This window comes from Rhinolophus ferrumequinum, chromosome 13 (assembly GCF_004115265.2).
Source record: "Rhinolophus ferrumequinum isolate MPI-CBG mRhiFer1 chromosome 13, mRhiFer1_v1.p, whole genome shotgun sequence".
NCBI classification, from domain to species: domain Eukaryota; kingdom Metazoa; phylum Chordata; class Mammalia; order Chiroptera; family Rhinolophidae; genus Rhinolophus; species Rhinolophus ferrumequinum.
Window position 1 is genome coordinate 55,990,474 of NC_046296.1, and position 14,845 is coordinate 56,005,318.

Here is a 14,845-nt window from a genome sequence, read left to right on the forward strand (position 1 = left end):
AGAGTCTCACTTGGAGCTCACCTCACCTTCACCTCCACACCCACCCAGCTACTCCCAGCCTCTCACATTACTTTTCTATCTTGGTACTAAAGAGCTAGAGGGTGACAAATCCTAAGCAGGCCTCACAGACAGATCAGATCCCTTTGCACTGTGGAAGAGCTGCTCAATTATCAGCCAATAGAAGGAAGTCATTAAGCCTGAGGGTGGTCCTCAAGATGCAGAACTGTCCTAAAGGGCTTTTCGGATAAAAAAGGCTGGACAAAGCCGGGATGGAGGAATGCAAATGGATGATATCTGACTTAGTGCAACAGATGTGTGCAATCTGGCGTTGACATTTTCCACCCCTTCTCCTGGGGACCCCAATGCCTCCTGGCCTTTCCCCTTTGCCTGCCCTCACACCCCCCAGTCCTCCCAGTTGGTTCTCTGCATAGCCAGAGCATCTGGGCAGTGCCATTGGGCTACAGATGCCTCCTTCCTGCCAGCATCTGCCATCATGGCCTCCACAAAGCCGGCCGTCATCTGTCCCTGGATTTGCCCTCTGTGGGAGGCACCATTTTTTCCGGCCTCAGAATAGTTCCCTGAAGTCAGTGCTGACTTCTCACTGTCTTCTTGCACAGAAATCTTTCCCAAGAGGCGCTGGGGTCCAGAAGAGGGACAGATGGTCCCTTTCCTTTTATAACACGGCCAGTCTTTTGAAGTGAAGAGCTATAAACACAAGTTTTGCCTTCAGCAGATGTACTGTGGGCACAACAAGTGTCACTTTGTGCTCTTCAGCAACTGTGAGCAGTGTTAACTGGGGAGGAAACTGAAATTGGGCAGATCATTGCTGTGCAGTCAGGGGGCCCAGGGACCATAGTGTGATGGTCCTTGTTCCGTCTGCAGCCAGACCTTGTGTTTCTGCGCAGCTGGTTCCAGGTCTGCACTTCCTGGAAACTGTCTGCTCACCCTCAGTGAGCCCAGGGACCACCCAGCACCAGGTCCACCTGTGCAGTGGCCATTTTTGAAGGGCTGGTGGTCTAGCTGTGTTCTTGTGTACCTCTCCCAACTAATCCTGAGGCTGAGTCTAAAGGCTGTGGGCTGGGTGGATACTCTTCAGGAGATCTCTGGTTCAGTTTTATTACTTTCTCCCTTGAGCTGTTCATCGTGGGGTTAGCCGGTCCCCATGGCTGTACTGGGCTGACTTGGGGCCTTTGCAAAGGACAAGAATGTCTGGCTAGACATGACATCTGTTGAACTCCCAAAGAGCTGACGGCTGTGTTAGTTGTTAGTGGGAGCTCTGCCCTGGTGGCTCCTCACCCATTGGTGACGGCGATATGCGGCGTCAATCACTACATCTAAATGGACGTACTGCTGTTTGGTGGATTTCAAGAATTTCATTCATTTAAAAGGGCATAATTCATAGACCTCATTGACTTCAAAGATGTATCATCTTTGCACGGAATTGGCGCCTTCGTAGGATGACTGCTCCATTAACTTTATTGCATTGGCAATACTTTGTATAAGGCATGGGAGATGTAGCAGCAAGAAAGTCTCTCCAGGGCCGCCTGACGCCCAAGCTCCAGTGGCTTCTGTGGTGGCCAGTGCCCTATCTGCAGCTTCCTCAAACAGCCCAATGTCCCTCATGGCTTTACTTTGGGAATTAAGTCCACCCACCCACCCATCCATCACATAACCTTTTGGAAATGAGAAAAGAACCCAAGAATCACCAATTTACATTGAGAAATATTAGACATATGACTCTGGGACAGCCATCGTGCGACTTGACATATGACAGCCATCGTGCGACTTGGCCATCTCGTTAGCCGAAACTTAGCCTAGTGATGGTAGAGGTCGCAACCGGGAAGCTTCAGAGTGTGGTGCGTTGAAAAGGGTATGGGCGTAGGAGGCAGGCGGGTTTCATACTGACTGTCCCTCCTGCTCTATCACCTACACCTGGCCAAGCCTCTTCCCCCGAGCCTTGGTTTTCCGTCTACAAATCTGCCTTACAGGGCAGCTGCAAGGATGATATACGTATAGAGTGAATATATAATGAATATAAAACACCCACTCTGTGCGCTTCCAGAAGACAAGGCTGCATCTACCAGCATGCCCACCAGTTCCCCTGGATTGGTGGTCCCTGACCCACAGCCCGAGATCACCTGGCAGGGCCAGCCTTATGGTCCCGGCCGTTGTCATTACTGCAAAGACCCAGGGGGAGGCCACATGTCTACTTCTCTGCTCTCTGGGATGAATGGCATTAAATTAGGACTCCTGGAGTCACTGTCCACACCAAAAAAGCCTTGCCTCATAAAATTCTTGTTTAATCCAAGAAGGTAATGAATGTCTCCATATAGAAGAAAGATTGAAAATCTAGGAATTATTTTTGGATCAGTCAGAATTTCTGAAACCTGTCTGTTTAAATGGCCAGATGGGCCAAGAGCCTTCAGAATCACCACATGGTGGTTCCTTAGCTTAGGGGCCTCCGAGCTCCTCTGCAGCAGGTTCTGTTTGCAGTTTGAATTGAGAGCAATGCATCCCAGGCATGCCAAGTAGACCACTGTTTGGTTCTCGAAGGTGCTCTGGACCCGAATGGACAAGCATGGATGATCACTCAAGGGATTCATGTTCCCAGGAAGGAGATGGGCTCTTTAAAGGGACCTCAACTTACTGAAATAACCACCACATAAGGGCAGTTTCTAAAACCCACAAAAAACCACTCCCCTAATATTTGCAGGCAGGACTCTGCTCAGGAGGGCACACTGAGCAAGCACTGTCAAGAGCATCCGCCAGCCATGAGGAGTGACGGTGGGGTCCTGCAGCCGGAGTTAGAGTTTGCCTTTGTCCTCTCTCCCTCTCCTTTCTGGACAGTGTCTCTGCCCAGTCAGACCACACTCCCAGGCTCATCACTGACCTTGCCCATGTGGTGCCATTTATGACTTGGCCCCCCCCCTTTAAGTGTGTGCGTGTCTTGTCCCTACTCTTCCTCTGTGCAGCAGCTGGTGCGCGTGGAGTGCCCCTGTGGGATGTGCCATTCTGATCACAGCAGCCTGGCAGTGTGTGCCCCATGGCAGGGCCTGGAGATGCATGGCGGTCAGGCCCAATGCAGCCTGTGAGATGCTGGACATCTTTCTGTGGGGACAGAGAAGGCTTCGGGGATAAAGAACTCCTAGCAGCAAATGAAGTCACTAGACAGGGCACCTAGGGAGTGCGGGTGGCCCCTCAGGGGATTTTCTAGAGACAGATTCTCGGGGTAATGTGGTATGTTGGTGACACCTCTGAACCTCAGTTTCCCTACCTGTAAAATGAGGGGTGGTTCTAAATGACGTTTGAAGTAACATCTGACTCTGACCTTCACTGCAGTGGTGGGGGAGAGGGTGGGAGTGGTGGGAGGGGGGGATGAATTTTTGTTGCTTAGGAGTAAATTCTCACTAACAGGGGGAGGTGAGGAATTGCTTAGGAGAGCACAGCCAAGACTCAAAAGAAGTCATTTTCAAAATGCAGTGGAAAGGGGAACTTGCTGCCACGGCCAAGCCTGTGGGGCAAAAAGGCACAGAAGTGAAGGGCGTTCTAGAAAAAGGGACGATCAACAGTTTTAATCCTGATGAGAAAGAGGAGGGAGGAAACCCCAAAGGAACCAGTGTAGTGGACAGTAGGACCTTTGTGAGACTTTTCCCCCCCTTTTCTCTTAGTTGGAGTGGGTGTGTGTGTGCTTGGGTGTGTATGAGTGTGTGTTTTATACAACTAAGTCATGACCCTTATAGAAAATTTAGAATATCTGCAGTGTGATGCTCAGGACCAAGTAGGTGACAGTCCCCTCTCCCTTGGGCCACCCAGCCTGTCACCTGGTGTCCCTTTAAGAGTCACTTTGAGAAGCTGGAGCATGACCAGGGATGACCCCAGCAAGGTAAAGGATGAACAGCTGAGGTCACTGGAGATGTTTAGTCTGTAGAAAAGGAAAGTCTGCCACCATCACAAATCTGAAAGGCTGTCATGTAGAACAGGGACCAGCTTTGCTCTGGATGGCCTCAGAGGGCAGGACCATGGAAGAAGCTCTTGACCACTTAACAGGATGACCCATCTAGCAATCGATGGCCCCTGCTTAGTCCCCAGGGGTGGAGGGCAGATTCCTGCTTCCACTAGATGGCTTCTGAGATCCCTCCCAGCACGAAGGTTCTATGGAAATAAAAAGTTAACCCCAAATATGGATGATTCTAATAATGGAAAGTATAGTCAGTGCTCCGTTAGCAGGAAGCCAAGTGGGCAGCTTGTAGGTGAACTGTGGTAAAAATGATAACAGTACATTTTTGAAAAGGTTGAAATAACTCTAAACCACTGAAAATATACACAGTCAAGTCATCCATGGATTGTAACTACATAGTGCTTGTGCTACAGCAGAGGCTACCCTTTCCATTTGCCGGCTAGAGATTGACATGCAGCCGGTTAAGGACTGAACTGTGTCCCCTCAAATTCATATGTTGAAGCCCTAACCTCCAATGGATTTTGAGGTGGGGCCATTAAGAGATTATTAAAGTTAAATGAGGGCATAAGAGTGGGACTCTAATCCAATATGACTGGTGTCCTTCTACGAGGAGGAAGAGACACCAGGAGGCCATGTGCGGCCACATTGAGTCTTGGCCATGTGCCAGCCAAGGAGAGAGGCCTCACCAGCAGCCATCCCTGCCAGCACCCTGATCCTGGACCTCCAGCCTCCAGAGCTGTGAGAAAATACGTTTCTGTCATTTACCCCCCACCCCCGCCTGTGGTCTTCCGTTATGGCAGCCTAGCTCACGCATACATACAATGCTCCTGACGTTGGCCCCACAGAAGGTGGTAAAAAACGAATACGTATTTGCCTGGGATGTGTGTAGACCTCGGTCTGAGACACTGAGTAGTGACGACATTGATGGGTCCCTTGGAAGACGGGAGGAAAAGGCAGTGAGAGACCAGTGGACAAAGCCAGACAGTCCACGGTACTGTGCTTGGTCACCCAAAAGGCTGCCAGGAGAGGAGGGAGTCGGGAAGAGGAGAGAGTCGGGAAGAGGAGGGAGTAGGGAACAGCATTTTCTTGGGGATGCACTGAAAACACTTGGGCTTAAGATTATTTTTTTAAGGGAAAAGAGAATTACACTAAGAAAATAGGAATAACAACTATTTCAATAGGTAGCAACCTTTGGGCCATTTTTTTATTTTCTTCAGGCAGGTAGGTTTTGTGTTCCTAATCTACTCTGAGGGTATTATTTTCACCTTTCATATTTTTAGAATATTCTGTGAGTGTGCCCATGAATGGAATGTAATTTTAACCAAATCGTTTCTCATTAAGCCAGGGTTGTGCCACGTTTTCTCCGGTTTTGTTTGATGGTTGGGGTACCATGACCTTCCCATCCTACAGGGACAGGCACTGGCTTGCCAGACCTTTGCCCAGCTATCCACCTCCCAAACTCATTCCCGAATACTGTATGATTTCACTTACGTGTGAAATCTAAAAACCAAAGCAAACCAAACAACAAAAAAAACACAAGTGAATAAACCAACCAAAACAGACACATAGAAACAGAGAACAAACTAAAATGATGGTTTCCAGAGAGGAGAGGGGTGGAAGAATGGGTGAAAAAGGTGAAGAAGGATAAGACGTACAAAACCACCACTTATAAAATAAATAAGCCATAGAGATGTAGTATACTGCGCAAGGAATATAGTCAATAATATTGTACTAACTTTGCATGGTGACAGATAGTAACAATACTTAGTGTGGTGATCACTTCATAAGGTACATAAATGTCAGATCACGATGTTGTACACCTGAAACTAATATACTTCTGTATGCCAACTATACTTTAATAAAACATTTTTGAAAAGCCAAAAAAGTCCTTCCCAGCCTCAAAAAGGGGTCAACCTGACAGGGTAAGTCTTTCCTGGCAAAGACAGCACATGCTGGATGTTTGAAGAGTGATTAGGCATCAGGAAACTTGCCATTAACCTCTGTCACAATAGAAGAGAGAAAGGTTTACAGAGAATTTCTGGACCCCGGATATGCACTGGTTTCCCTGTCAGAGGGGTTAATGGCCCCCAGGTGTTTCCTAGCCAGATCAAAGCCCCTGAAGACCAAGGGGGTCTTCACCTTGCAGGACCAAAATGGCCTTGGGGACTGATAAAATAGACTCTTGCCCAAGAGCCTGGATCGTTACCGGCCACCCCTGGCTGGGTAGGCAAAGGAGGCAGCACGAAGCCCGAGGAACGTCCAGGAACGGACTTCGTGTGCCAAGGATTCAGAGAATGGAATTCTTGGGCCCTTAAGTGTAAATCACTAGCTCAACCTGTCTCAAATCAGGATAGGCCCTGTGAGCCGTTTGAGTAGAGGCGTGTGTGTGTAGCTCTATGATAGATGAATCTATTGAGAAATCATCATTTTGTGTCCCTGGCACTTATCCCAAGCATTCTTCCCTAGGATTTGGCATTTGTACAGCTACCTGCCTTCTGCTTCCCTCCCCTCCATCATTCTGACTGCTTTTAAAGGCCCGGTCCACACTGACCTCTTTTCCAGCCCGTCGCTCTTATTGCTGGGCCCCCTGGCCCCCCAAGTGGAGTGCAGGCTCCTCCAGGAAGACCTCATCCCGCCCAGCGCCTGGTGGCGTCTGGAACACTGTGGGCATCACTACACAGCCTCATGTCCAGCAGCAGCTGAGATCTGTATGGGGCAGGCAGCGGGCACCCTGCCTTGTGGCTTTTGCCTGGGAGAAGACAAATGTGGGCTCTGCACACAGTAGGTGCCTAATGCTATACACATTTCTTGCTCAACAAATACTTGGTGGTGCAGCGGGGATGGGGGTGACATGACTCAAGCCCCTCAGTGGCCTCTGAGGGTCAGTGATCTAGAACCTAGTGGTCATCCCTGCTGGTGTCTGCATGGCCACCACTCCTGAGAGAAGACAGCTTGGGACCCAGACAGCTGTGGGTCAGCACCAGTTCCTAAATCCCCTGGGAAGGAAACGTTCCCTCCCCCTCCTGACATCCGATGAGCCTCCTGTTCCCATCAGTGTCTTGACCCTCTGACCAGAGCAGGATTTCCGACCTTGAAGATGCTCAGCCGAGGCTTGGGGCCCAAGCCCACATGCTACTCCCAAGCCCTGTGTACTCAGCTCTGTGAGAAGCCCGGGGTGCCTCGCTCTGCCTGTGTCCTGCTGAGCCCCAGGGCAGCGGTCAACACCTCCTGCTCTGAGGAGGACACAGTCTCTGGGTGGTCTGCCTGCCTCTGCGGAATCTCTCTGCGGGCCTGGTTCACTCGTTGCCACGTGATCTGTGAACAGAACCGTTAAGCCCAGACAACCCTTCAATTAGTGAATAACAAACCCCTTGAGGACAGAGCTCCGAAGAGGCGGAGGCTTTCTGAGGCAGGGCCGGGGCAGGCACTGTCCAGGCGAGGTGGAAAGGCCTCCTGTGGCCGGACCTGCAAATTCCCCAGGCTCTGAGACACGGATTTCCTGGTGGAGGGGGTGTTGGGGTGGGGGCTGCAAAGGGGAAAGTTAGGGAAACGGTGGGAGTGTGTGTGGGATGGCCCCAAATCTGCGCTGAGGGTTATGTCAGTCAGATCAGGGAGATTATTTTGGACAACTTGGCTTTAAAAACAATGACGATCCTGAGCCAAAGGTGCTCCAGACAACATTTCTTCTCCAAGATTCTTAGAATTGACAATAGTGGTAGTGACAGCAACAGGTGCCATATTGTGAGCTGACTATGTATCACGCACTGTGTTAAGACTTTACATACATTATTAAATCCTTAAAGCATGTCTGGGAGGCTGGCACTGTTATTGTCTCCATGTTACAGCTGAGAAACGGAGGCTTAGAAACACCAGCTTTCTAGCACAAGTTCACTGGGTCAGTGGGTATTGGAGTTAAAATTCTACCCAAGCGGTTTGGTGCAGAACCGCGGCTCCTGGCCACTTTCCATGCTGCCAGCCACGGCTCCTCACCAGCTCCCCGCCTGCAGCCGTTGTTCCTTGCTCCGAGACTCCATTTGATTTGTTCCCATCTCTTGATGTGGCCCCTGCAGTGTCCTTGGCACCCTCCTAGCAAGCTGAATGTCACAGGATGCTGAGAACCCCTGAGGGTGGTTAGGAGGAGCCTTCCCAAGACTAACAGCTCCTGGAATCAGGGGGAAGGGCCCTGAGACAGCCTGGTTCCTTCCAGTTGTTATGGCGATGGTGCAGGATTGTGAAATGTCACAAGGGGAGGAGAAAGCCACTTTCCTTCTGTTCAAAGTGGGCCCCTGGGGATCAGGTGCTGTGAACATGGCCACGGGAATGCCGTTAATGCAATCTCCCAAGACTCTGGGAGGCACACTGCTCTTTGACTTTGTCACATTACCCTGGACCCTGAAGAGGCCACGGACACCGAAAGATGGACTTGGTACCTACCGATCATGAAAATAGTAATAATAGCAGACACTCGTATAGCGATTACTGCATGCAAGGGCGTTATGTAAAATAACTTGCTTAATCATCACAACAACTGGATGAAGCAGGTTCTATTATCATCCCCCTTTTACAGATGTGGAAACTGAGGCCGAGTTTCATATCCTACATGCTCTGGGACCAGTATTTTGGTGGAGGTGCTTTGGTACAGGAGGAACTTTGAAGTAGACAGACTTCAGTTCCCAGAAGTGTGGGACAGGTATGGAGGGTGGCCGGTTCCAGAATGACGTCTTACATGGGCACTTTCCTATATGCTTGGGCCCTCGAGTACCAACCTGCTTCCTCCATCAAAGGAGAGAAGTCCCCAAACCTCAGTGGATCATTCCCAGCCCAGCGCTTTGTGCTCTCTTGCACCTCACGCTTCTAGAGTATCCCTCAGTGCCAGGCACTGGCTGGGGACAGTGTGGGAATCGGAAGGGATCCTTGCCGGACCCCGCTTCCAGGGCTCACAGTCTAGTTGGGAGAATGACCCAGGAGCCGGCGCTCGGCCAAGGTACAGAGCACAGCTGGACGGAGAGAACCCAGGACATGGAGTGGTGACAGGGCAGCCTGCGGTCAGAATGGCAAGCGATGAAGGGGGAAACGGGCAGGAGCCGGACCCTGAAGCACCAGGTCAAAGGTTGGGCACTTTCCCGAGAGGAGAGGGGCCATTGGAAGCATTTGACTGGGAGCGGCCAGACCAGACCTGCGTTTTGCAAAGACCACTCTGGCTGCACCATGGACTGTGGACTGGAGGGGACGCGCTGTGGGCCTGGAGGTCACCGATTGCAGCCCGGGGTGGTGGGGACAGAGAGGAGTAGATTGATGAGAGGAGGCAGAATCCGAGGAGTTTTCAGACTCGGTGCCTAAGGGGGATAAGGGTGGGTCAAGGACGACCGCAGGCTGTGACTTTGAGCTCTTGGATAAATTCATGACGTCATTTCTGAGACAGACACAGGAAGAGCAGGTCTATGGGAAGATGAGTTCAGTTTGGACGTTTCGTGCCTCTGAGTTAACCATGTGTGGGCAACCAGCTTTATCAGAACGTGTTCTGAGGTTGCAGAGAAGGGGTGTGCGCTGGCATGGCAGAGGGCAGAGGAGGAGGACATGACAGCTATGCTGGGCTCCACAGCTGAGGACAGCAGTCCCGATGCCCCTGCCAGGAACGTGATGCGTCTCACTGCTTTCTAGGGATGAGGACATGGGGGTCCCGTTAAGCTGCTTGATCAGGGGCTGCCAGCCCTGTGAACAAGCTTGGGCTTCTTCCATCTCCTCTGGTCTAGGGAGGGGGGCCCTGGCTTTCCACCACTTCACTGGCTTCTTTCTCTGCTGAACTCTCCAGACCTGGGGCCACTGTCGACAGAACAACTGTTTTCGGTGTTAAGCAGGCACAGTGCTATGTCTGTGGTTGCATGAAATCCTCTTCTATGCTCCATGAGGCTGGTACTATCACCCCATTTTAAAGACGAGGAAAAGCAGGCTCAGAGAGGTTAGGAGACTAGCCCCAGTCACACAGCTGTTCACTATGCCTCAAAGTATCTTTAGCAGACCCTGTCTTTGGCACTCGTGGAGACTGGGGCAGTTGCTATCTTAGCAGAAGGCGGCATGAGGACACAAACTGCTGCATGGGGACAAGGGCCAGGCGCAAGGGTGGGAAGCGAGGAGATTTGGAACCACAGGAAGGGCTGGGCACACGCCACCAGGTGGTTCTCCGGCCCTGGGAATCCTCATGGCTCCTCACCCTGAGCGTACAAAATCTAACGTCGGAAGAAACAAGCCTCCCTACTTCAGGTCAACGCAGACTTTACATTTTGGTCCAGAAGCATGTGGGAGCAGGAGCAGCCTGGCATCTCTCAACCCGGATACGCACGTGAAAACACAATAGCTTTTCTGCAGCTCACCACTACTAGGCCCAGGGGCTGGGGCTTTACAAGGCCTCTAGCTACCCTCTTAGCCACCAAAAGTTCTTTTAGGAAGAACTGGGGGATAGAAAGAAGGACATCAATAACTTATACCTGTGCTGTGACACACTCAGCTGGGCTGAGTCACCGGTACAGTGACAATAAACTTGGAGGTCTCAAGGCCTGAGGTTGGCTACCCCCTCTGCCATGGGTGAGCTCAGGGGTTCCAATCCAACAAGACAGATGGCTCAGGTATTTTATAACAGGATTCAAATGGAACTAATTCTTTTTTCCTCCCTTATCACTTTGCACACATGAAATCTATTTTAATTAGTTTTCAGTAAATGATCTTAAAAAAAATAAGAAAGAAATCCCACAGATTGCTCCCACCCCCAAATAGTTCTTAGAGAAAGGAAGATTTATCTTGTAAGATTCTTAAGAAAATCTATATGTGCTCAATGCATTTAAATAACACTCATTAAAGTGAACTGCATGCAAGCTGGCTTCTCTAGTCACAGATGAGAGACAGTCGCTTGACCTATTGCAAATCAAAAAGCATTTCCACGACACCTTTATTTTTCAAATGGTTAAGTTTTAAATTAAAGTCCCAACACCCTTTTTGGGAAGGCAGACTAACATAAATAGCCCCAACTGAAATTTTAGCTCAGTCGATTGGAAGATAATTACAAGAAACAAAATGTGAAATTTTAAATCAGGGCACTAATGAAGTCTAAAAATACCAGTGGCCCATCCCTCTGGCTGGCAAGACCTGCTCTTTATGGATGGGATTTCTCCATAATTACTCAACCCCGTGAGAGGCCAGGTTGTCACGTCAAACAATAGTAGGAAAAATCACGGGACTTTAATGAGCTAGATCTCAAAGCGTTCTACGGTGGATCTTATTATAATCCTGGGCAAGGTTTCAAACAGTGAACAGGAGGAGAGGAAAGTTCTTTTTTTTGAAAGTGGAGTTCAGACTAGTGTTGATACCATCACGCAGTGCCTCCTGGTTCCCGCTTGGAGCCAGCTGTCTGTCATTTGGGAGTGTGAAATCAATTGGGCTCTGGAGATGTAAAATCCCGAGGGGCAAAATTAAAAGTGACCCAAATCCAAACCCACACGGTCTTGTCAGGAATATGATTCTCACATGGCAAGTTTCAAAGATTTGGTTTCAAAATTCGGTTTCTTATTTTTAAAAATATGCAGTTGTTTGACATTAGCTCTGACAGATAAATTATAGCTTTAGCAATAAAGGCTTTTAAGATTAGAAATGAAAGGAGAAATTACTTAAAAAAAAAACCCAAAAAACCAACAAACCCACCCAGGCTTGAGTTTGGCGGCTTTTGTATGTGCCTGTTTCATTGTCTTTCTTCACCCCGAATGGAAGGGGATAAATCAGCTGATGAGGGCCATAAATAGAGAAGTGAGTTAAATGTAATGTCTGGGGAACCAGCCAGCTTGCTGGCAAACTATGGAAATCAGTGTGACTGGTTATTACTGGCTAGAGCTGGACGGACCTCATTGGCTCACAGAAGGTGAGGCGGTGGACACTTTCCAGGCCCATCCCATCCCGGGCTTTACCTGAATCTACCCTATAGGGGTTGGAAGATGGAATCCCATCAAGGCCCCTCTTTCTTCTCCCCTTCTGTTCATGGGCTTGGACCCACCATAGAGGACGGTTCACATCCTCTGGCCTCACAAAGATTTTACAGGTGTGGCTTTGCAATCGTCTGCTGGCCCAGTGCACACAGGGGCCAGCAGGGGCCTGTCCCCACCACTGTATTTTCCTGATCTTATGAACACAGGTGTCTGATGGTGGTGACATGCACCTGTGTCTGGCAGCTTTGGGGCGGGGCATCCCAGTTCCCCCTAAGCCCTAGTACTAGCTGAGCTAGTTACCTTTTTGCACAGAAGAAGTCCTTTTCCTAGATGCATGTCTGAAACTTGGCAAGTCAACAAGACCTTGCATCAGCCCTAGGAGGTTCTCGAGGTGGGTGTTATGCCCCCTGTGGTGGGGAAAAGGGAGCCCACCCACTGCCTCGGGCTTTGACAAAGCCTTGGGAGCAGCTGGGGCACCCAGTGCCCACTGTGTCAGTGTTGACAACATGTAAACTGGGAGTAAGTTGTTTTTTTTTTTCTTTTTAAAGGGAGAGAGAGCTTAACCAAAACAATTCAAACAAAAAATCAATTTAGTCAATTTTTTTTTTAAAAAGATCTTAAATAAAGTGAGAGTTTCCCAGAATTTAAATGTAATTTTCTATAATTTTGTCATTTAAAACTAGTGCTGATTTCCAAAACAAAGGCAGTCAGGGCGCAATCAGATTGGGAATTAAACCCAATGAAGATCTAGACACAGCTTTGTTGTTGGGATGCTTGACAAGGCCTGAAAATTGCCCGAAAGGATAAAGATAGAGATTCAAGCGAGCGGGCCGGGTGGGAAAGACAATGGCTAGTAGGAGTCATTGCTTTGCTAAGAGGCAAGACCATCCCCTCCCTGGCCCTGAGATGCAATCTCCAGGGGTTGTAAGTAGGAAGTCTGAGAATGGTGCCCAGAAGTCCTGAGGCCTGGATGCCCCAGCAGGCAGACTGCCCACCATGTACCCTCCTGCCTGCACCTGGGTCCAGGCCTGGCTGCCTTCCCCCTGCACTCAGCAAGAGCAGGACCCAGCTGCGTGGAGCTCTAACGGGATAGGCACATTGGGCAGATGAGCCCACCAGCCTCACGTCCGTGGCCCCTGTCCTTGCGCCTGTTCTGGACCCTGCTGGACAGACCGCTAACCTCAGGCAGACAGCAGAGTGAGACCTATTTGCTGAGGCCTTTTGCCCTCAGGCTGGGGGCTCATGTCCAGAGCCAGGTCCTGGTGTGCTCCCTCTTCCAGGCTCGGTTCTCTGCCTTGAAACCTGCCCTGGGGCTGGGGGAGGGGCTTAACTGAGGGCTGAGCTCTTTCCCGGAGCCTCACAGAGCCACCCTTGGGTCCTTCAAACAAAAAAAATCCAACCGGCTCAGGATGGTCTTCGAGTGTCTCCTGGGCCTCAGCTAACGCCCAGGGAGATGCTCTCATCTGATGGCACGGTGGAGGGTGCTATTCTGGGGAGGGACACAGACAATTCACAGTCTCACTGTCCTCATGAGTGAAAGATGGAGAAGACCCTGACGGGACTGTTCCACGGAGTCCTAAGTGCAGCACATGATTCCTGCTCATTCTACACTTGGCCTGGCCTTGGGGTCAGAGGTGAGAATGGCCCAGGGCTTGGGCTGGAGGCAAAAGGGCCCTGGACTTTACAGACTCTCCCCTCCCCTCCTGTTCTTGCCCACTCACATTCCCTGTCTTCCTTGCCTCGTCTTCCTCCTTCTCTGCCTCCTCTGTCTGAGGCCATGCTGTCTCAGGTGAGTCCATTAAGGGAGCTGCTGGAGAGCAGAGACCACCAGGGACCACACTCCTGTCCATGCTGTCGTAGTGACACGTGGGGAGGCACACAGGCAGGCACACAGGGAGCATGAGGCAGCAGGACTTACCTTTGGGGTGCCCGGGATCGGTGAACTCATACTTCCCCACACCAATGGTCCGCAGCATCTGCAGCCCGTGGGCTGAGTCAGTCGTGGGGGGCCCATTGGTGGCAGGGGCGCCGCTGGGGAGAGTGGCAGATGGCTGGGCTGGTGGTGGTGGAGGCAGCAGGGGCCCTGCCATATGGCCGTTGCCCACAGTGGTGGGTCCTGGGCGGGCCACTTGCCCTACACCAGGCAGTGTGGACACGGCCAGGGGCTGCGGGCTGGCATACAGGGCCTGGGCAGGCATGTTGACCACCACGCTGCTCAGTGGCTGAGAGGGCGGCTGTGGGAGCGAGTAGTGGCCGGGCAGCAGCGGGAGCTGGGGCCCCACGTGTGGAGGCAGCGAGGGGGTCACCCCAATGACTGGGGCCTGGACGTTCACTGCCGGGCTGAAGGTGGGAGGCTGGGCCACTCCATAGGAGTGTGCGATCAGAGCAGGCTGGCTCCCGGCGGCCACCGTGGTCACCCATGGCCCTGTGCCTGCAAGGGAGACGGAAGAGATGTCATCTGCCGGTTACACATTCACTCAACAAACACCGACTTCCCCAGGCCCTGTCTGGGTTGGGTGCTGGGGTTACAGAGCTGGACAAGACACCTGTGCCCAGGAGCTCACAGAATAAGAATCTGTGATCAGTCGCACAAGATAAGTGCCTTAGGAGTATGTGAACAGATGGCAGTGAGGGCTCCGAAGAGGAAACACAATCTGCCTCGGAGAGGTTGAGAGGGAATAAAGTAGAGAGAAAAAATTGGAGACCTTCCAAGAGATCTGAGTTCAAATCTTGTCTCTGCCACTTACTAGCTAAGAGCCCTGGGCAAGTTGCTTATCTTCTCTGAGCCTTATTCTTCCCATATGTTTAATTGAACTAGCGACACCTACCTCCCAGGTCTCCTGGGAAGAATCGAATGAGAAAAATGTATTTGAAAAAACCTCCACAAAAACTAGCAGAGTATCTAGCATATGTTAAA

The 14,845-nt window shown here is 50.8% G+C and overlaps 1 protein-coding gene across 1 annotated transcript in view; it reads right to left on the minus strand.

The window, feature by feature from the left end:
- Window positions 1-14,845, minus strand: part of KLHL29 (kelch like family member 29) — a 172,546-nt gene that overhangs the window by 48,636 nt on the left and 109,065 nt on the right. The window contains 1 exon segment of the mRNA XM_033124873.1: window positions 13,847-14,359. Coding sequence (XP_032980764.1) covers window positions 13,847-14,359 — 513 coding nt within the window.